General features: G+C 40.6%; 1 protein-coding gene across 2 annotated transcripts in view; it reads right to left on the reverse strand.

The window, feature by feature from the left end:
• The window catches only part of tbcela (tubulin folding cofactor E-like a), an 87,997-nt gene that overhangs the window by 13,639 nt on the left and 56,787 nt on the right, over positions 1-17,571 (reverse strand). For both annotated transcript variants that reach the window (XM_028463783.1, XM_028463782.1), the window contains 2 exons: positions 3,415-3,596; positions 1,010-1,266 (listed from right to left, as the gene is read on the reverse strand). In XM_028463783.1, the coding sequence (XP_028319584.1) occupies positions 1,010-1,266; positions 3,415-3,596 (439 nt within the window). The remainder of the gene's footprint in view (positions 1-1,009; positions 1,267-3,414; positions 3,597-17,571) is intronic.

Here is a 17,571-nt window from a genome sequence, read left to right on the forward strand (position 1 = left end):
TCAGCCGTGTGTGTGTGTGTGTGTGTGTGTGTGTGTGTGTGTGTGTGTGTGTGTGTGTGTGTGTGTGTGTGTGTGTGTGTGTGTGTGTGTGTGTGTGTGTGTGTGTGTGTGTGTGTGTGTGTGTGTGTGTGTGTGTGTGTGTGTGTGTGAAAAAGCAAACTAAAGACAACGATCAGTACCAGTCCATCTCCCATGTCTGATTACTTGTTATAAGGACATAAACTGGTGACGAGGTGTGTGTTCTTACTGAAGTTTGTTGTTTTTCGAAGAAAAGTCTGTGCAAGAAGCAACTTTAGCACGAGTGTACAGAACCCGGAAGTGAGTAGCGTAGCAACAGAGACGCTACAAACACAGCACGGAGGACAGCACAGCTGTGGGTCGAGAAGGTGGATTCTCCGCGGTGGACAGCAAACAACTATATGGTGGAAGGTGCTTCACTTGATGCTAGCTTAAACACAATATACACGACCTGTGGAGGTTTATCGTTATGTATTTGCGACGAAAGAGGAACCGATAAGCGGAATTGAAATACAAGCAAACAAACGAATCCTAGAAATTGGATTACTGGGAACCGGTTCTCAGAAAGAAACGGTTTTCGATTCCCATCCCTATTTAAATGTCTATGAAAAAGCACTCTGAAATTTAATGCATTATTATTTTAATTGGTGCTTTGGTAACTGTTTAAATCAAATACTACTGATCAAATCAAATACTAATTAATCTTGTGTTTAGCAGGTACCACTATGAAGCACACAATAGTTGCAATTAGGTGTAAATTAATATTGTGTTACATGGACTTCCTTATACACTCTCTTGTATTGGGCTTTAAAATGGTAACACAACTGTAGGCAAATACCTTATAATAGGTATTCACCCTGGCCAATTAATCAATGCTTTCAGTATCCAATGACATGTTTGCATATGGTAATTTTCGTGCCACTCATCAAGTTAATCCAAACCAAATTACAGTATAAGAAACTAACTCAAGAGAACAATTTTATTCACTGACCAGTGTTGTTTAGGTTGATGCTGCGTAAGTTGGAGAAGAGCAGCTGCAGGATTTCCTTGTTGTCCTGAATAGAAGCCAAGTTGTTGTTGGCCATAACTAGTGTGTCCAGACTGGGAAACAAGGAGCCAAACTTGCGGACTTCGGCCCAGTCTTCCAGGCTGTTGTCAGTAATGTGGAGCAGGCGAAGGGTGGGACAGACCACATTGGAGGCACTTACACAACTGTACTCATTAAGGCACAGAAACAACTCCTCGAGCCTGCAGGACAGCAGGAAAACACGGTAAAGACTAGAAAAGCAATGCCAAACAGTTCAGGGGCCAAATATTGATCAGTCGGATTACAGGTTGGCTGGACCAAAGAAATACTGGTATTATTTTACAATATTGTGGCATATTCCAAATGGAGGACATAATTTCCTCATTTGTAAAGTATTTAATTAAAAATGAGTTATTAATAATAATAATAATAATAATAATAATAATAATAATAATAAGTCAGTTTTCTATAGTGCTTTTCAAGAAAACAAAAAAAAAACAACTCAAACACTTTACAGAAAACAGCAAGAGCGGTGAGAAAGGCAGATTCGTCTCATAGAGACAAGGTGCGCAGCACGCACAGTGCACCTAGAAGCCGAGTTGGTTATTTATTAAAGGTGTAGAGAGGTACCTCTAAAGGAGGCAAGGCTTTATTGCACTCACTCCTTTCAACAGCAAACCAACTCATTATTCAGGGTCATGGTCGGGGCGCAGCCAGTGGGGTGGCCGGGGTAGCACTGGCCACCTTTGGAACCGAACTAGACACCTCAGGTGACCACATTCTTGGCTCCCATTTTGCTGACACATTGAGCCAGCACATGAATCGTCTGCTGATCCTCCATTACCTTACATCCGAGATACTCATTGTGTGGCTTTACGAGCCATATGCCACTTGCGAAGCTTTAAATGGTGGTTCGCATTGGATCGTATAACAATATGGCAACTTAAAATAATGTCGGCTTGGTGTCTCATAAAGGTTGTTTTATGCTTGATGCGTCCTCGAGGTCAGTAATGTACTTTTTGCAGCCAGGCCCCGCGTGGTAATTTTAAGCGGACAACGTTATGTTTTTCAAACAAAGCGGACCAGCCACACGGGAAATCATGGTAGACGAACAGGAGCCACCTGTTGCTGAAATTAGAAAATATAAACATTTGTATAATTTTTCAAGCAAGGATCATCACGACAGCCAGGCAGTAAATTATCATTGGTGTGAGATTGCGGCCACACTTGACAAAGAAGAAGAATGGGAGAGAAAATCCTGGAAAAATCTACGGGACAGATACGTGAAAGCAAAAAAAGCCTTCAAAAGACACAGTGGAGACCCCGGTAGAAGCAAACATGTCCCCAAGATCTTAACAAAGTTCAGCTGGCTCTTTCATAAAAATGTGTGGGTTTGATGGTGTGCCATTGTGTGGGTTTCTGACCGCGCTATTCAGCACTGCTCTGGGCCAGTGGTGCTGCTTGCCCATTGGCACTATCTATTCACAACTAAATTACTCCAATTTTAAACACACTGCAACATCCACCGAAAGGGATGGCTCAGAGCAGAGTGCCCTTGGCTCCGAAGGATTGCTAGGGTGTGCTGGGGCACGGCTTGATGCTTCTGTCTGGTCGTGGGTGGTTCAGCACCTGAGGAGGTGGCTTGAGCCCCCTTGGTTCTCCTCAGGGTCCACCTGCCTGTTGGTCTTACTGGTCTAGGGCGCTGCGATGATTCACAATAGCGGCTACTACAAATATTGATCTTGAAAGAAATTGCATTTCAAGATGCTTAAAAAACATATGCTTATAAAACATTGTTTTCTGTGACCGGAAGATAAACAAGGACTTTCTAATGCCCCTCTGAGACCACACAGCCACAACCCTCAAGCGGCATGGTAGTAAAGTTGCGGAGTGACACATTGCCTTGACGCAGAACTCTTGTTGGTCAACCTCTGCGTCATGTTGACGCTGTACCTACGGCGTTGGTGCTGACGCAGTAGCATATATAATAAAGTTTAGCTTACCCTTCGTTAGTGAGGGCTGTCGATGGTCATAACTAAGCAATATCATAAATGTATTGTAAAAATGTTTGTAAGAATAAAAAATGCATAGTTGATTATTGTCTTAGGAGATCACAAGGTGTGTTGTGCATTTTTGTTACAAGTGATTCAAAGTTGTGTATGTAAAGTTACTTAAGCAAATTTTTAGCATATACATAACATAACACACATAACATGTAAGGACAGTAATTAAATAGTCCATGTCAATTGGTAGTAGTAAGTCACAAGAAAATCATAAACAAGTCGGGTGCGTCACATTTGTTTAAAACTGTTTTGTGTGCAGAAAGAATTTCCTCATTTCATAAGGTTTACTGTGGCTCACAAACTTACTCTGGTATCTCCTGGGTGAGCAGCAGCACATTGTCCCAGGACACCTGTGTGTTATTAAGGACGAGGCGTCGGACCCGTGAAAAGACTTCAGCACACTGCAGCTCTAGGGCCATCCCTGCCAGGGGATTGGAGCTCAGATTGAGGAACTCCAGATTTGGAATGTTGGAAACAATTTTTCTGATCTGTAAAACCAAAACAGGGATATTTTGGTCACAAAGGTGTTTTCCTCTCTGCAGATCATTTCTGTCCCAAAAACAACAAAAGTAAAACATATTGCCACTGCATCAGATCTGCTCAGTTTAGGAAAGTATTTTAAATAACAACTTGAACAATGCAAGACATCTTATTTGGTTGATGTAAAAGGTAAAGACTTGAACGGCTTGGCTATTGCTTTTAACAAACATATAGTCGAAGCTTACAAATTACAATATTTTATAATATGGGTGTTAAACTGCACAAGATGGCATGATGGTTAGCATATCTACCTAGTGCCCAATGACAGCTAGAGATAAGCATCAGTAAACCCCTGTCACCCTGATGAAGAAGCAAGTGGGTGAGAAAATGGATGGATGGGGTATTAAACTAATTGTCGTTCAGGGGCCAAATACAGAAAAAAAAAAAAAAAAAAAGAGAAACACCAATTTAAACAGTATTGTGTTTGAGTTTGGTCACTACAGGGTGTACAAAAAATTATCAGAACACTTGCAATAACCTAAGGTGCAGATTCACTAAAAATCTGAAATAAAGGGTAGTAAACCGAGTACATCCCTAAATCCTTTGGTAGCGCTGTTTCCTCACCTAATGTGGGGAATTGACTAACATTGCGGCGCAAATAGGTGCGCAGCAAATAAAAATACTGTTTGATAAACTTTAAAACATTCCTGTAACTTTGCTCCTATCAAGACGTCTGTAAAATTCATTAAAATTCCCCAACACGCCCACTCCCAACACCGGCGTGCCGGGCTGCACCGGGCCAACACATTGCAGACCACCGGGAGACGAGGCCAGCACCCAGCCACGCCAGAAGAGGATAAGCACCCCGACACCCCGCAAGGCCGTCATGGCCTGGGAAGACCCCGCAAAGCGAGTACCGCCACGCCACGTCTGACCACACCATCCTGCTAGGACTGAATTTCCATCAGTCAAAATCCTCCGTAGCCCGTCAAAAACTTCTCAGAGCAGCAGTACAAAGGCACTCTGGTTTTATGTACAGCCCTACAGCCATCGACAAACACAGCTCTACTCCACCTGCTGCAGAGCTGCTTCCATGTCAGCCAACCCTGACGACAGAGGCTCCCCCGCAGCCAACAGCATCCTGCTCGCCATCAGACACTCCCACAGACCTGCCGACCGACCCGCACAGCTGCTTCCACTCTGGCCAACCCCAATGATGAACGGTCCCCAGCAGCCAGCCGCTCACCTACAGATGCTCGTGGTCAGTGTAAAAGGTCCACACACATTCCTAGTCCTCTCTTTCCTCCAACTTCACTCATTATTGGTGATTCAATCACTAGGAACATCAGATTATTTAATGCCATCACACATGTATTCCAGGTAGGATGTCTCAATATCTCTATACGGCAACATATCGCGATATTTTTCCGCACAATCGATTATCGATATGCTCCCGCTAAGTGTCAATTTTTTTTTTTTTTTTTTTTACCTTTTCTGTTTTTTCACTGAAATGTGCAGGTACGTCTTCACAGAAATTTTATAACTGTTTGTTGAAGGAACCAATATATTGTTTACTGGAATATTGCACTATAATGGTGTCACTGGTAAGAAAGACCCTATTTTTTGTTTACATAAAGCACTATTGGAGACACTTATTTGTTTACATTGCACTAAAATAGTGTCACTGTTCATAGGACACTTTTTCAATTTATTGTCTTTCAGAGATATAAAATAAAAATTGTATACTCTTTTTTTTCCTTGTTATGTCATAGATTATCGTAGAGTGATTTCTGTCCAATATATTGATAATCGCAGTATTGTCATATCGTGAGATAATCGTTATCTTGAGCTTTGTATCGCGTATCGTAGCGTGAGGTTGCCAGAGGTTCCCACCACTAATTCCAGGTGCTACAGTTCACACTATCTGAGACAAACTTAATCAAATGCTACCCACACTGCCAGCAACTGTTACTAAAATATCGTAACATGTAGGAACTAACTATGCCATGCAACGGGAATTGATGGGGACCATGAGCGTGTTTAACCTTCTCTTTAAACTTTTAAAGATGTGGAAAATCAGTGTTCATTTCTGGTCTTCTTCCTACACTAAATCCAGGTATAGAACGCTTTAGCTGTCTCCTACAGCAGCACTACTACACCACAATCCTGCTGCAAAATCCATAGTTTCACATTCATTGATAACTTCAACGTCTTTTGGAAACATGCTGATCTATTCAAAAAGGATGGTGTCCATCCTAATTTACATGGAGCCAAAATGCTAAAATCAAACTTACAGTCTATGATTCACAGCTCTATAGGTGTATGCCAAGCTGAGAATAAGCAGGCAGCTACAGACAACTCCATAGATGAGCCTCTTATCCAAAGATAAGAGAGACACTTTGTTTAATGATGATGATGGGCTTGACAGAGGTCGGCCTGCTCTGACAATCTAGAGACGATGAAGACGCTGCTCCTAAATTGCTGTCAGAGAAAGACTTTTTACTATGACACGCCAACAAAGAAATGACCAAAGTACTGGAATAAATTTGTCGCCTTTCTAACGAGCTAACAAAGAAAGATGAGCTACTCACCAAATACATGGACACGGATGCACAACAGTCAGTAGCGCTATCATCCGTCCTCCATAGTCCTTAATGTGATGACAGTCACGACACAGTTCCCTGGGAGAATTCGGATCCAGGACTGTCCTGTTCTACACCACACCTGCCATCGTGGGCTGAGGTTGCCGTCCGTGGACAACAGAACAACACAGAAAATAGCATCCCTCCTCCACTTACTCTCCACAATAGTTTTGAAACGAAATACGAAAACAGGGACAAATGCAGTCCAATTAAGCCGACTGAAACAACCGCCAGGAAAACTCCTATACCACCGCATAGATTAAATTCCCACCGGCCAAAAGCCTCCTCTGTAGCCCCTCAAAATTTCCTCAAAGCTGCAGTCCAGAAACATCCTACTGCTGCACCGCTTCAATGCCAGCTGATGATAGACGATCACGCGCAAGACATCAGCGACCCCTACGCCATTAGAAGCAGAGTCGCTTCAATGCCAACCGGAGCGGATAACAGAGATTTTCCCGCAGCTTTCTGCAACCCGAGCACCACCAGACATTCCCACACAGACGCCCCAACACCAGTCAATTCTGAAGATGGAAACTCCATCCAGATTCTTTAATGCCATCACACACTGTATTCCAGGTGCTACAGTTTACACTATCTAAAACAAACTTAATCAAATGCTACCCATGCTGCCAGCAACTGTCACTAAAATAGTGTTACATGTAGGGATGAACAATACCACCCGACGTGAATCACTACGGACCACGAACAAGTTTAACCTTCTCTTTAACGTTCTAAAGGCATGTGGGAAATCAATATTAATTTCTGGTCCTCTTCCTGCATTAAATAGGGGGTATAAAATTATTTAGCCGTCTACTACAGTAGCACAACTGCTCACCATCCTGCTGCAAACGCCATCATTTTACGTTTATTGATAACTTCGACCTCTTTTGGAAACATGATCTATTAAAAAAAGACTGTGTCCACCCTAATTTAGATGGAGCACAAATGCTAAAATGAAATCTACAGACTATGATTCACAACTCCACACGTGCATGACTAACTGAGAATAAACCAGCAGGTATAACAAACACTTCTATAGATAAGACCTTTAAAAAATTATTAAAAATGGACTATTAAATATCAGATCGCTTTCGTCTAAATCTCTGACCATCAACTAGGTTTATTATGCCTCACTGAGACTTGGTTCAAAAAGATTTTGTTGCTCTTAATGAACCCAACCCTCCCAATTATGGTAATTACCATATTTCCCGTGAGATGATGAAAACAACAGCCTAAATAAATGATTTACCTCACTATTCGATTCAATTGGCTTTACACAAAATGTAAATAAACCAACTCATTATCTTAATCATGCCCCGGACCTTGCTCTAACATTTTAGATATTGACCACCTGACAAAATGTCCTCAAAATCCTATTCTTTCAGATCACTTCTTGTTATCCTTTGAATTTAGAATATCAGCCAGCTTAAACTCTGAGAGAAGAGTACACTACAGTAGATCACTGTCTAAAAAAGCTGTAGCTAGATTTAAAGATTTAGCTCCATCATTGCTTACCTCTGATCCATATGATACAGTATCTCAACAGAGAGTAGCTATCAATGTCTAACGACAGAGAAAATAGATGCTCTTGTCAACAGTGCAATGTTGTCACTGCACACAGTTTTGAATGCTGTTGCCCCGCTTAAAAAGAAGACGATATTTCATAGAAAGGTCGCTCCCTGGTATAAATCTGAATTGTGTGTTCTACAACGGGCATTGCAAAAATTAGAAAGGAAGTGGCTCTCCTCAGAAAAAAAAAATGTTGGCTTATAAAAAACCTCTCTGCAAAGCTAGAACCTCCTATTATTCAATTTTAATAGAAGAAAACAAGAACAATCCTTGGGTTCTATTCAACACTGTAGCCAGGCTCACCAAAAGCCACAGTTCTGTCGAACCCTCTATTCCTGTCAACCTGAGCAGTGATGACTTCAACTTCTTTCCTGATAAAATTCTAACAAATAGAAACAAAGCTAATGTCCCCCTGCAGGAGTGCTCAATAATTTCCTGAACAAAACAGCTCCTGAAATATCCCCAACATGCAGCTTTTATTTACATAGTTTCACTCGACTTGGCCTATCTGAACTGACCTCAATAGTTAGTGCTTCTAAATCAACAACCTGTCTTTTAGATCCAATCCCAACTCCACTACTTAAAGATGTTCTTTCACTAATTAGCACTAATATTGTTTCCAAAATTCTTGAAAAAAATCATTGCAGATCAACAATGTGATTACTTGAATAGGAACGATTTATACGAGCGCTTTCAATCTGGCTTTAGAGGTCAGCGCAGCACAGAAACTGCCTTAGTAAAAGTAACCAATGTTCTTTTAGCCTCAGAGAGAAGGTTGGTCTCAGTACTGGTGCTCTTAGATCTCAGTGCAGCCTTTGATACAGTGGATCATCATTTATTGCTGCAGAAAGTGGAGAGCGTTGTTGGGAATAAAGAAACAGCGCTATGTTGGTTTAAATCCTACCTATCAGACAGAACCCACTTTGTTCATGTTAATATTTTCTCCTCAGCGCACACCAGAGTTATTCATGAAGTTCCACAGGGCTCAGTTTTGGGACCAATACTCTTTACATTATATATGTATATATATTATTCCACTAGGTAACATTATCATAGAACATAATATACATTTTCATTGCTATGCGGATGATACACAGCTTTATCTGTCAATGAAATTAGACAATACTCATCTGTTATTAAAACTCCAGGCCTGTCTTAAAGACATCACATCCTGGATGAGCCGTAATTTTCTACTCCTTACCCAGGATAAAACGTAAGTGATTTTATTTGGTCCAAAACACCTTAGAGAGAAATTATCAGAGCAAATAGTGTCTCTGAATGGCATTACTCTGTCAACCAGCACCACAGTAAAAAACTTAGCCATTATCTGTGATACTGACTTCACTTTTAACTCTCATATTATACAAAACACACTTCCGTAATATCTCTAAACTCTCTAGACTAGATTATTGTAACTCTCTACTGTCAGGATGTCCTAGTAACTCACTAAAAAGTATCCAGTTAATTCAGAATGCTGCCGCTAGAATAATAACAGGTACCAACAGGAGCGAGCATATTTCTCCAGTATTGGCTTCCCTTCATTGGCTTCCTGTAAAATCTAAAATAGAGTTTAAAATCCTCCTGTTAACCTACAAAGCTCTACATGATCAAGCTCCTGTATATCTTAAAGACCTGATTGTGCTCTATTGTCCAAGCAGAATACTCCGCTCTCAGTTTGCTGGTCTTGTGGAGGTTCCTAAAGTGTCTAGAAGTAGAACAGGAGGCAGTGCATTCCGCTACCAGGCTCCTCGCCTTTGGAACCAGCTTCCCAGTCTTAGTACGGGAGGCTGCTACCCTCTCCACCTTTAAAGCTAAACTCAAAACCTACTTATGTGCTAAAGCATATACCGTATAATAGCGTAAACCTATCCACTAGGAACAAAGCCCCAAACCTAAAAATAGAAACTAAAAACTAAGATTATATAGTAGAAAACCAACATTATATTCAAACACAATCCACCATCTACACATAGCTCTCATGGGCTGCAATGGGATGTGTCAGACACAGTTGTGCCTGTTTGCAGCCAACCCCCCCACTTCTGCACCTTGTTGCATAATCTTACTGCTCACACAGCATACACACCATTTACATTGACATTCTCCCCATATTCATTCTCATTCCACTGTATTCCTGTATCATGTTTTTTTCTGATGGTTCATTTTATATTTATACCTATGGAGCCCACAGAATGGTCACTTGAGCTTCTCCTAAGCTGCAAACAGACACTTTCGTTATGTAAACAAGGCACCACAGGAGGGGGAGCCACTTTTTTCTTTCAATTTTTGCTGATGATACTCATATCCGATGTGAGAAGCAGTATTATAGCTAGAGCTCCTCTGCTTCCTACTCCTGTATTTACCTTTATTGTTGGTAGTTTTTTTAAATTTTGTTTACTTTTTTAGTTTTAACAACTGTAAAGTGTTTTTGAGTTTTTGAAATTTGCTTATAGATAAAATGTATTGTTATTATTGATAGTAAAACGATATTTCCGAGTGTGAAAAACACAGTATGAGTTCTTACTTTGAAAAGGTAAATTTATGAGGTACACCATTCTCTAACCAGGTCCATGATTATTTTTCTTAAGATATTATTTTACAAATTTGAAGGAAGTGCACAAGTATATATATAAAAAAAAAATGGACAGGCCGATAAGTGAAACAGCACTGTTTAGCTGATTGATCACTGTTGAAAAGACAGAAAAAAACAGATTTTTTTTTAGCTTGTGTGCAGCCTTAGCTTTAGCAGCTAACTCAGCATTTATACCTTGGAGACCGATACCACGTTTCCGTAAAATTTTTTTCAAAAGAATCAACGCTACAATGGGGAAAATTATCTAAATCTCTGTTAGATCACTGTTTACAGTCAGCTATGGTGACTTTATCCCTCTTGACCTTTGACCTAATGTGGAAGTACTGAACCATAGCAGGAGAGTGAAAAGGCTTGAAAGGTGTGAAAAATTCCTTTCCATCCCCATGTTTGGAACTCTGTGCGAGTCAGCCTCTCATCTCCCCCTGTCCTGCTGATTCCTCCAGCAATGGTCACATTTACAAATAAAAGAATGCTGATTGTCGGTGTCAGTTTGAGTTGAGGGTCTTTTGAGCCATTGCCAGGACTTGAGAGGGTGTGTGGAAAATCCCGGGACTTCTAGTGTTAACCATAAAAATCAATGAAAAAACTATTAAATGTAGACTATTAAATATCAGATCCCTTTCATCTAAATCTCTCTTAACGAATGATCTTATAACTGACCATCAATTAGGTTTATTACAGTATGACTCACTGAGACCTGGCTCAAAAATGAAGATTATGTTTCTCCTAAGGAAGCCAGTCATCCGAATTATGATAATCACCACGTTTTTCACTCTAGCTTGTCAGTCACCCCTAAAACCAAACGTAACCACAATTCATTTGAAAGCCACTCTCTTGGAATTTGTAATCCTAAAAATAAAAGACAAAACTCCATCTTACTGGTTATACTGTAGTTTACCATCCTCCTGGTCCATATTCAGAGTTTCTTTCTGAATTCTCTGATCTGGTGCTGAGCACCGAGAAAGCTATTGTAGTGGGTGAATTTAATATTCATGTGGATGATGAAAACAACAGCCTAAAAAAATCATTTACCTCACTATTAGATTAAATCGGCTTCACACAAAATACAAACAAACCAACTAATTATCTTAATCATGCCCTGGACCTTGTTCTAACATATGAAGAATCAGAATCAGAATCATCTTTATTGGCCAAGTGTATGTTGTACACACGAGGAATTTGACTCGGTCAACTGTGCTCTCTCCAATAGTGAAACATTCAATAATAAACAATCAACTAGAAGAGATGATAATAAGTATAAACATAAGTATAAATATAAACAGTAGTTAGACTAGAATGTGCAAACTCGATAAAATAACAAGATAATAATAATAATAATAATAATAATAATAATAATAATAATAATAATATAAAAAAAATAAAAAAATACAAAATAAAAATTAAAAAAAAAATAAGATAAAAAGAAGGAAAAAAATAATAGAAAAGAAAGATAATAATAAAATATAATAATAATAAAAGGAAAATAGTGCAGTAGAGCATTGATAAGTAGTGCAGGAGAACATTTAAATTAAAGGTATGTACATGAACATTCTCAGTGTCAGATTGATCCAGGGTTGTTATGTTTGGTTCCAGGGTTTTTCCACAGAAACAGGACTGACACTCTTTGACTGTTTAGTGTTGATCAGAGTGACAGCCTGGGGGAAGAAACTGTTTTTATGGCGGGTTGTTTTGGCGTACAGTGATCTGTAGCGTCTGCCAGAGGGGAGGAGTTTAAACAGATTGTGTGCAGGGTGAGAGGGGTCTGCAGTGATGTTACCTGCCCGTTTTCTGACCCTGGACAGGTATAAGACTTGGATGGAGGGCAGATCAACACCAATGATCTTTTCTGCAGTCCTGACTATCCTTTGTAGTCTGTGTCTGTCTAGTTTGGTTGAAGATCCAAACCAGACAGTGATGGAGGTGCACAGAACAGATTGAATGATGGAGGTGTAGAACATGATCAGCAGCTCCTGGGGCAGGTTGAACTTCCTCAGCTGACGCAGGAAGTACATCCTCTGCTGTGCCTTTTTCCTGGTTGAGTCTATGTGGGAGGTCCACTTCAGGTCCTGTGAGATTGTGGATCCCAAGAACCTGAAGGAGTCCACGGTAGCCAATTCCCTATTTAAAATGGTAAGGGGGGGGAGTGGGGGGGGATTCCTTCTGAAGTCCACTGTCATCTCCACAGTCTTGAGTGGGTTCAGTTCCAGATGGTTCTGACTGCACCAAAGAGCCAGCTGTTCCACCTCCCGTCTGAAGGCAGACTCGTCCCCGTCCCGGATGAGACCGATGACGGTGGTGTCGTCTGCAAACTTCAGGAGTTTCACAGAGGGGTCCCCTGAGGTGCAGTCATTGGTGTAGAGGGAGAATAGCAGTGGGGAGAGAACACACCCCTGAGGGGCGCCAGTGCTGAGTGACCGGGTGCTGGATGTGATGCCTCCCAGCCTTACTTGCTGCTTCCTGTCAGTCAGGAAGTTGGTGATCCACTGACAGGTGGAGGCCGGCACTGTGAGCTGGGTGAGTTTCTGGTGAAGGATGTCCGGGATGATGGTGTTGAATGCAGAGCTGAAATCCACAAACAGGATCCTAGCGTAGGTCCCTGGGGAGTCGAGGTGGTGCAGGATGTAGTTCAGACCAATGTTGACTGCATCCTCGACAGACCTGTTTGCCCGATAGGCAAACTGCAGGGGGTCCAGCAGGGGTCCTGTGATCTTTTTCAGGTGGCTCAGAACCAGCCTCTCAAAGGACTTCATGACTACAGACGTCAGAGCAATGGGTCGATAGTCATTAAGTCCTGTGATGGCAGGTTTCTTGGGGACTGGGATGATGCTGGAACTTTTGAAGCAGGAAGGTACTTCACACAGCTCCAGTGATGTGTTGAAGATCCGTGTGAAGATGGGAGCCAGCTGCTCAGCACAGGCTTTCAGGCAGGAGGGAGATACTCCGTCTGGTCCTGGAGCCTTTTTGATCTTTTGTTTTTTGAAAAGCTGGCACACATCTCTTTCATTGATCTTCAGGGCAGGTGGGGGGTCAGAGGGAGAGGTAGGGGGGGAAGTAGGGGGAGCAGGAAGGGCAGAGTCCAGGTGATGGGCTGATGCTAATGAGCTGGGGGGTGGGTGTGAAAACCTGCAGTAGAAGCTGTTCAGGTCTCTAGCTAGTCTTTTGTTACCAGTAGGGTGGGGGGAGGGTTTCCTATAGTTGGTAACTTCATGCAGGCTTTTCCACACTGCAGAGGGATCTTTGTTTGAGAAGCTTTGTTTTAGCTTCTCAGTGTAGCACCTCTTGGCTACTTTGATCTCCCTGGATAGTGTGTACTTGGCTTTCCTGAACAGGTCCCTATCCCCACTCCTGTAGGCTTCCTCCTTAGCCTGACGTAGCATCCTAAGTTGAGGTGTGAACCAGGGTTTGTTGTTGTTGTATGTGCAGAAAGTCTTGGTCTGCACACACATGTCCTCACAGAAGCTGATGTAAGATGTCACAGTATCAGTCAGTTCATCTAGGTTGTCTGATGCAGCTTCAAAAACACTCCAATCAGTGCAGTCAAAGCAGTCCTGTAACTCCTGCTTTGACTCCTCTGTCCATTTCTTTACAGTCCTTACTACAGGTTTAGCAGATTTAAACTTCTGCCTGTAGGTGGGGATGAGGTGAATCAGACAGTGATCAGAGAGCCCCAAAGCTGCACGGGGAACAGAGTGATATGAATCCTTTATTACAGTGTAGCAGTGGTCCAGTGTGTTAGCACCCCTGGTGGGACACTTTATATGCTGTCTGTATTTAGGGAGTTCGTGGGTTAGATTTGCTCTGTTAAAATCCCCGAGAATGATTAGCAAAGAGTCGGGATGTTGTTTCTCCATGTCTGCTATCTGGTCAGCCAGGTGCTGTAACGCCTCTGTTACGCAAGCCTGAGGTGGGATGTAAACACCGACCATAACAAACGAGGAGAACTCCCGTGGAGAATAAAACGGTTTACAGTTTATAAAAAAACTCTCCAGATTAGGGCTACACGTCTGTTCCAACACTGTGACATCTGTACACCAACCTTGGTTAATGTAAAAGCATATTCCACCGCCCCTCGTCTTCCCACAGAGCTCTTTTACACGGTCCGCTCTGAGGAGCTGAAAGTCCGGTAGATGTAAAGAGCTGTCCGGGATGAGTTCACTGAGCCAGGTTTCAGTAAAACACAGGGCGGCGGATCTGCAAAAGTCCGAGTTTCTGGTGTTTAGGAGCAGCAGTTCATCCATTTTATTTGCCAGTGAGCGGACATTCGCCAGGTGAATGGATGGAAGCGCAGTGCGTAATCCCCGCTGTCTCAGTTTGACGAGCGCGCCTGCTCGTTTACCCCGTCTGCGGCGTCTCCTCCGGTGAGAATCTCTGCATAACTTTCTGGTTCAATGAGAACCGGTGAAAAAAGATCAGCAGAGGACTGTCCAACTTGTAATAGTTCTTCTCTGGTGAAAGAGACCAGAGAAGGGGAGCAATAAACTACAAAAATAAAGAAAAACACAACAACTACGAGAGAGTGCAGTACCGAGGCGACCATCCGCGGCGCCATCTTTTAGGTTTAGATAATGATCACCTGACAATATATCCTCATAATCCTATTCTTTCAGATCACTTTTTGTTATTCTTTGAATTCAGAATATCAGCCTGCTTAAACTCTGAGAGAAAAGTACATTATAATTGATCACTCTCTGAAAAAGCTCTAGCTAGATTTAAAGATTTAGCTCCATCACTGCTTACCTCTGATCCATATGATATCTCAATAGAGTAGCTATCAATGTCCTACGACAGAGAAAATAGATAATCTTGTCAACAGTGCAATGTTGTCACTGCACACAGTTTTGAATGCTGTTGCCCCGCTTAAAAAGAAGACATTATGTCAAAAAAAGGGTTGCTCATTCGTATAATTCCGAAATGCGTCTTTTAAAACAGGCATTGCGAAAACTGGACAGGAAGTGACTCATCAAACCTGGTAGAAGTTCATGTAGCCTGGAGAAAGAATTTGTTATCTTTTTAAAAAAGCTTTTCGCAAAGCTAGAACTTCCTATTATTCAACTTTAATAGAGGAAAACAAGGATAGTCCTCGGTTTCTCCTCAACACTGTCGCCAGTCACACCAAAAGCCACAGATCTGTTGAACCTTCTATTCCTGTCAACCTGAGCAGTGATGACTTCATGAATTCCTTCACTGAAAAATTCTAACAATTAGAAACAAAGCTAATGTCCCCCCTGCAGGGGTGCTCAATAATTTCTTAAACAAAGCAGCTCCTGAAATATCTTAAATAGCTTTTATTTACACAGTTTCACTCTTATTGGTCTATCTGAACTGACCTCAATAGTTAGTGCTTCTAAACTAACAACCTGTCTGCTGGATCCGAACTCAATTCCACTATTTAAATATGTTTTTCCACAAAATACCACTAATATGGTGAACTGGATTAACACATCTCTAGTAACAGGTTATGTGCCACAGGCTTTTAAAACAGCTGTCACCAAACCTCTCCTTAAAGGTGCAGTCCGTAACTCTTAGAAGAGTAACTTTTTGTCATATTTGCTAAAGCTGTCACTATGTAAGGACAGCCTTACATGAAACTATTAGTTTGTGTGAAAAAAACAGGCTCATTGAGTCTAGGGTTGCCTCCTTTCAGAAAAGATAATAAGGGACACCCACAGGACCGTCAACAAAAATAAAAACATTTTGACACAGAACAGTGTTTACCATTGTGTCTGCAGGCTCATCTAAACTCTTTCCTGTCTCGTCCAACATTAACCTTGAATTTAGGCCTTTTTATTCATTTATTTCTGGAGAGTTGTGCAACAACTTATGATTGATGGATGAAAAAAAAAGAAGTCTGTGTGCATGTAAAAAAAATCTATAATGTTGAAAAATAAACTGAAATGTGTGTGTAGCTCCTGAAAGGTGTTCAAGTATACCTAGGGCAGCAGCCTACAACCGTTATTCTCAAAGAAGCCATTTTGCTTCCTCTCACCTGGATTAAAATCTTTTCAGAGCTGAAAAAAAACCTTCTCCATGAAGACAATATATTGTATGAAATTCTAGTTACAATTATATCGAACTAGTACAGTGCCCGTCGGAAGTATGCATTTATGTGGGAGCATAAGTTGTCAATTATGGCCAAATGAGTACGTGTTTGAAGGATGGATGTAAAAGAGGTGTACATACTCTGTACTCTGTCGTGTTATAAAGGGGTATATTTGCCGGTGCAAAATGTGGGTGCAATTCTCCTGGTTTAATTCTATGGAACATGTGCATAATAAATGTGTTTTTTGTTGTTGTTTTTTTTTTTTTAACTCACTTTTATATTTTTTTGTTTGGTGTATTTTTCTGTCATTTATGTTTTTTGGAGTCATCATGTCTATTTGTGTATCTTTCTGTTGTGTTTTTGTGCATTTTTTTTTTTTAAATAAATGTGTTTTTTTTTTTTTTTTCATTCTTAATTTAGTTTTTTTTTTTTGAGTCATGTGTGTTTTTGTGCATTTTTTTTTTTTTCATTCTTAATTTTGTTTTTTTTTTGAGTCATGTGTGTTTTTGTATCTATCTGTTGTGTTTTTGTGCATTTCTTTTTGAATAAATGTGTTGTTTTTTAATTTTTAAATTTAAAAACATTTTTTTTTAGTTGTGTATTTTTGTATCTTTCTGTTGTGTTTTCGTGTATATTTTTGTATAATTATTGTTTTTGTTGCCATTGTAGTGTGATTCTGGAGTCATTTTTTGTATTTTTGTGTAAATATTTAGTTGAGTGTATTTTGAGCCATTTTCATATTTTGTTTTATTTTTCTGTAATGTATGTTTTTTGGAGTCATCATTATGTGTATTTTTTTTTTCTTTCAGTTGTCTTTTTGTGCATTTTTTGTATAATTGTTTTTGGTTGCCATTGTAGTGTCATTCTGGTGTCATTTTGTGTATTTTTTGTATAAATATTGTTTAGTTTTTTGTTTTATTTTACTCATTTAGTATATTTTTATTATAAATAAATACCGTGTGTGTGTGTTCCCGTGAAATGTTTGAGATGCTGAAAACAAAACTCCATAGGCATTGTAGCGCCAATCAGAAAAACAACAAAACTGCACAAAACAAAACGTAAAGCTCCAAACTACATGAGTGAGTAAGTAAATTAAAGTATTATGTACAATTCGGCTGTCTTTTTTGAAAAAACAAAATCAT

The sequence above is a fragment of the Gouania willdenowi genome, chromosome 13 (genome assembly GCF_900634775.1).
Source record: "Gouania willdenowi chromosome 13, fGouWil2.1, whole genome shotgun sequence".
Classification (NCBI taxonomy): domain Eukaryota; kingdom Metazoa; phylum Chordata; class Actinopteri; order Blenniiformes; family Gobiesocidae; genus Gouania; species Gouania willdenowi.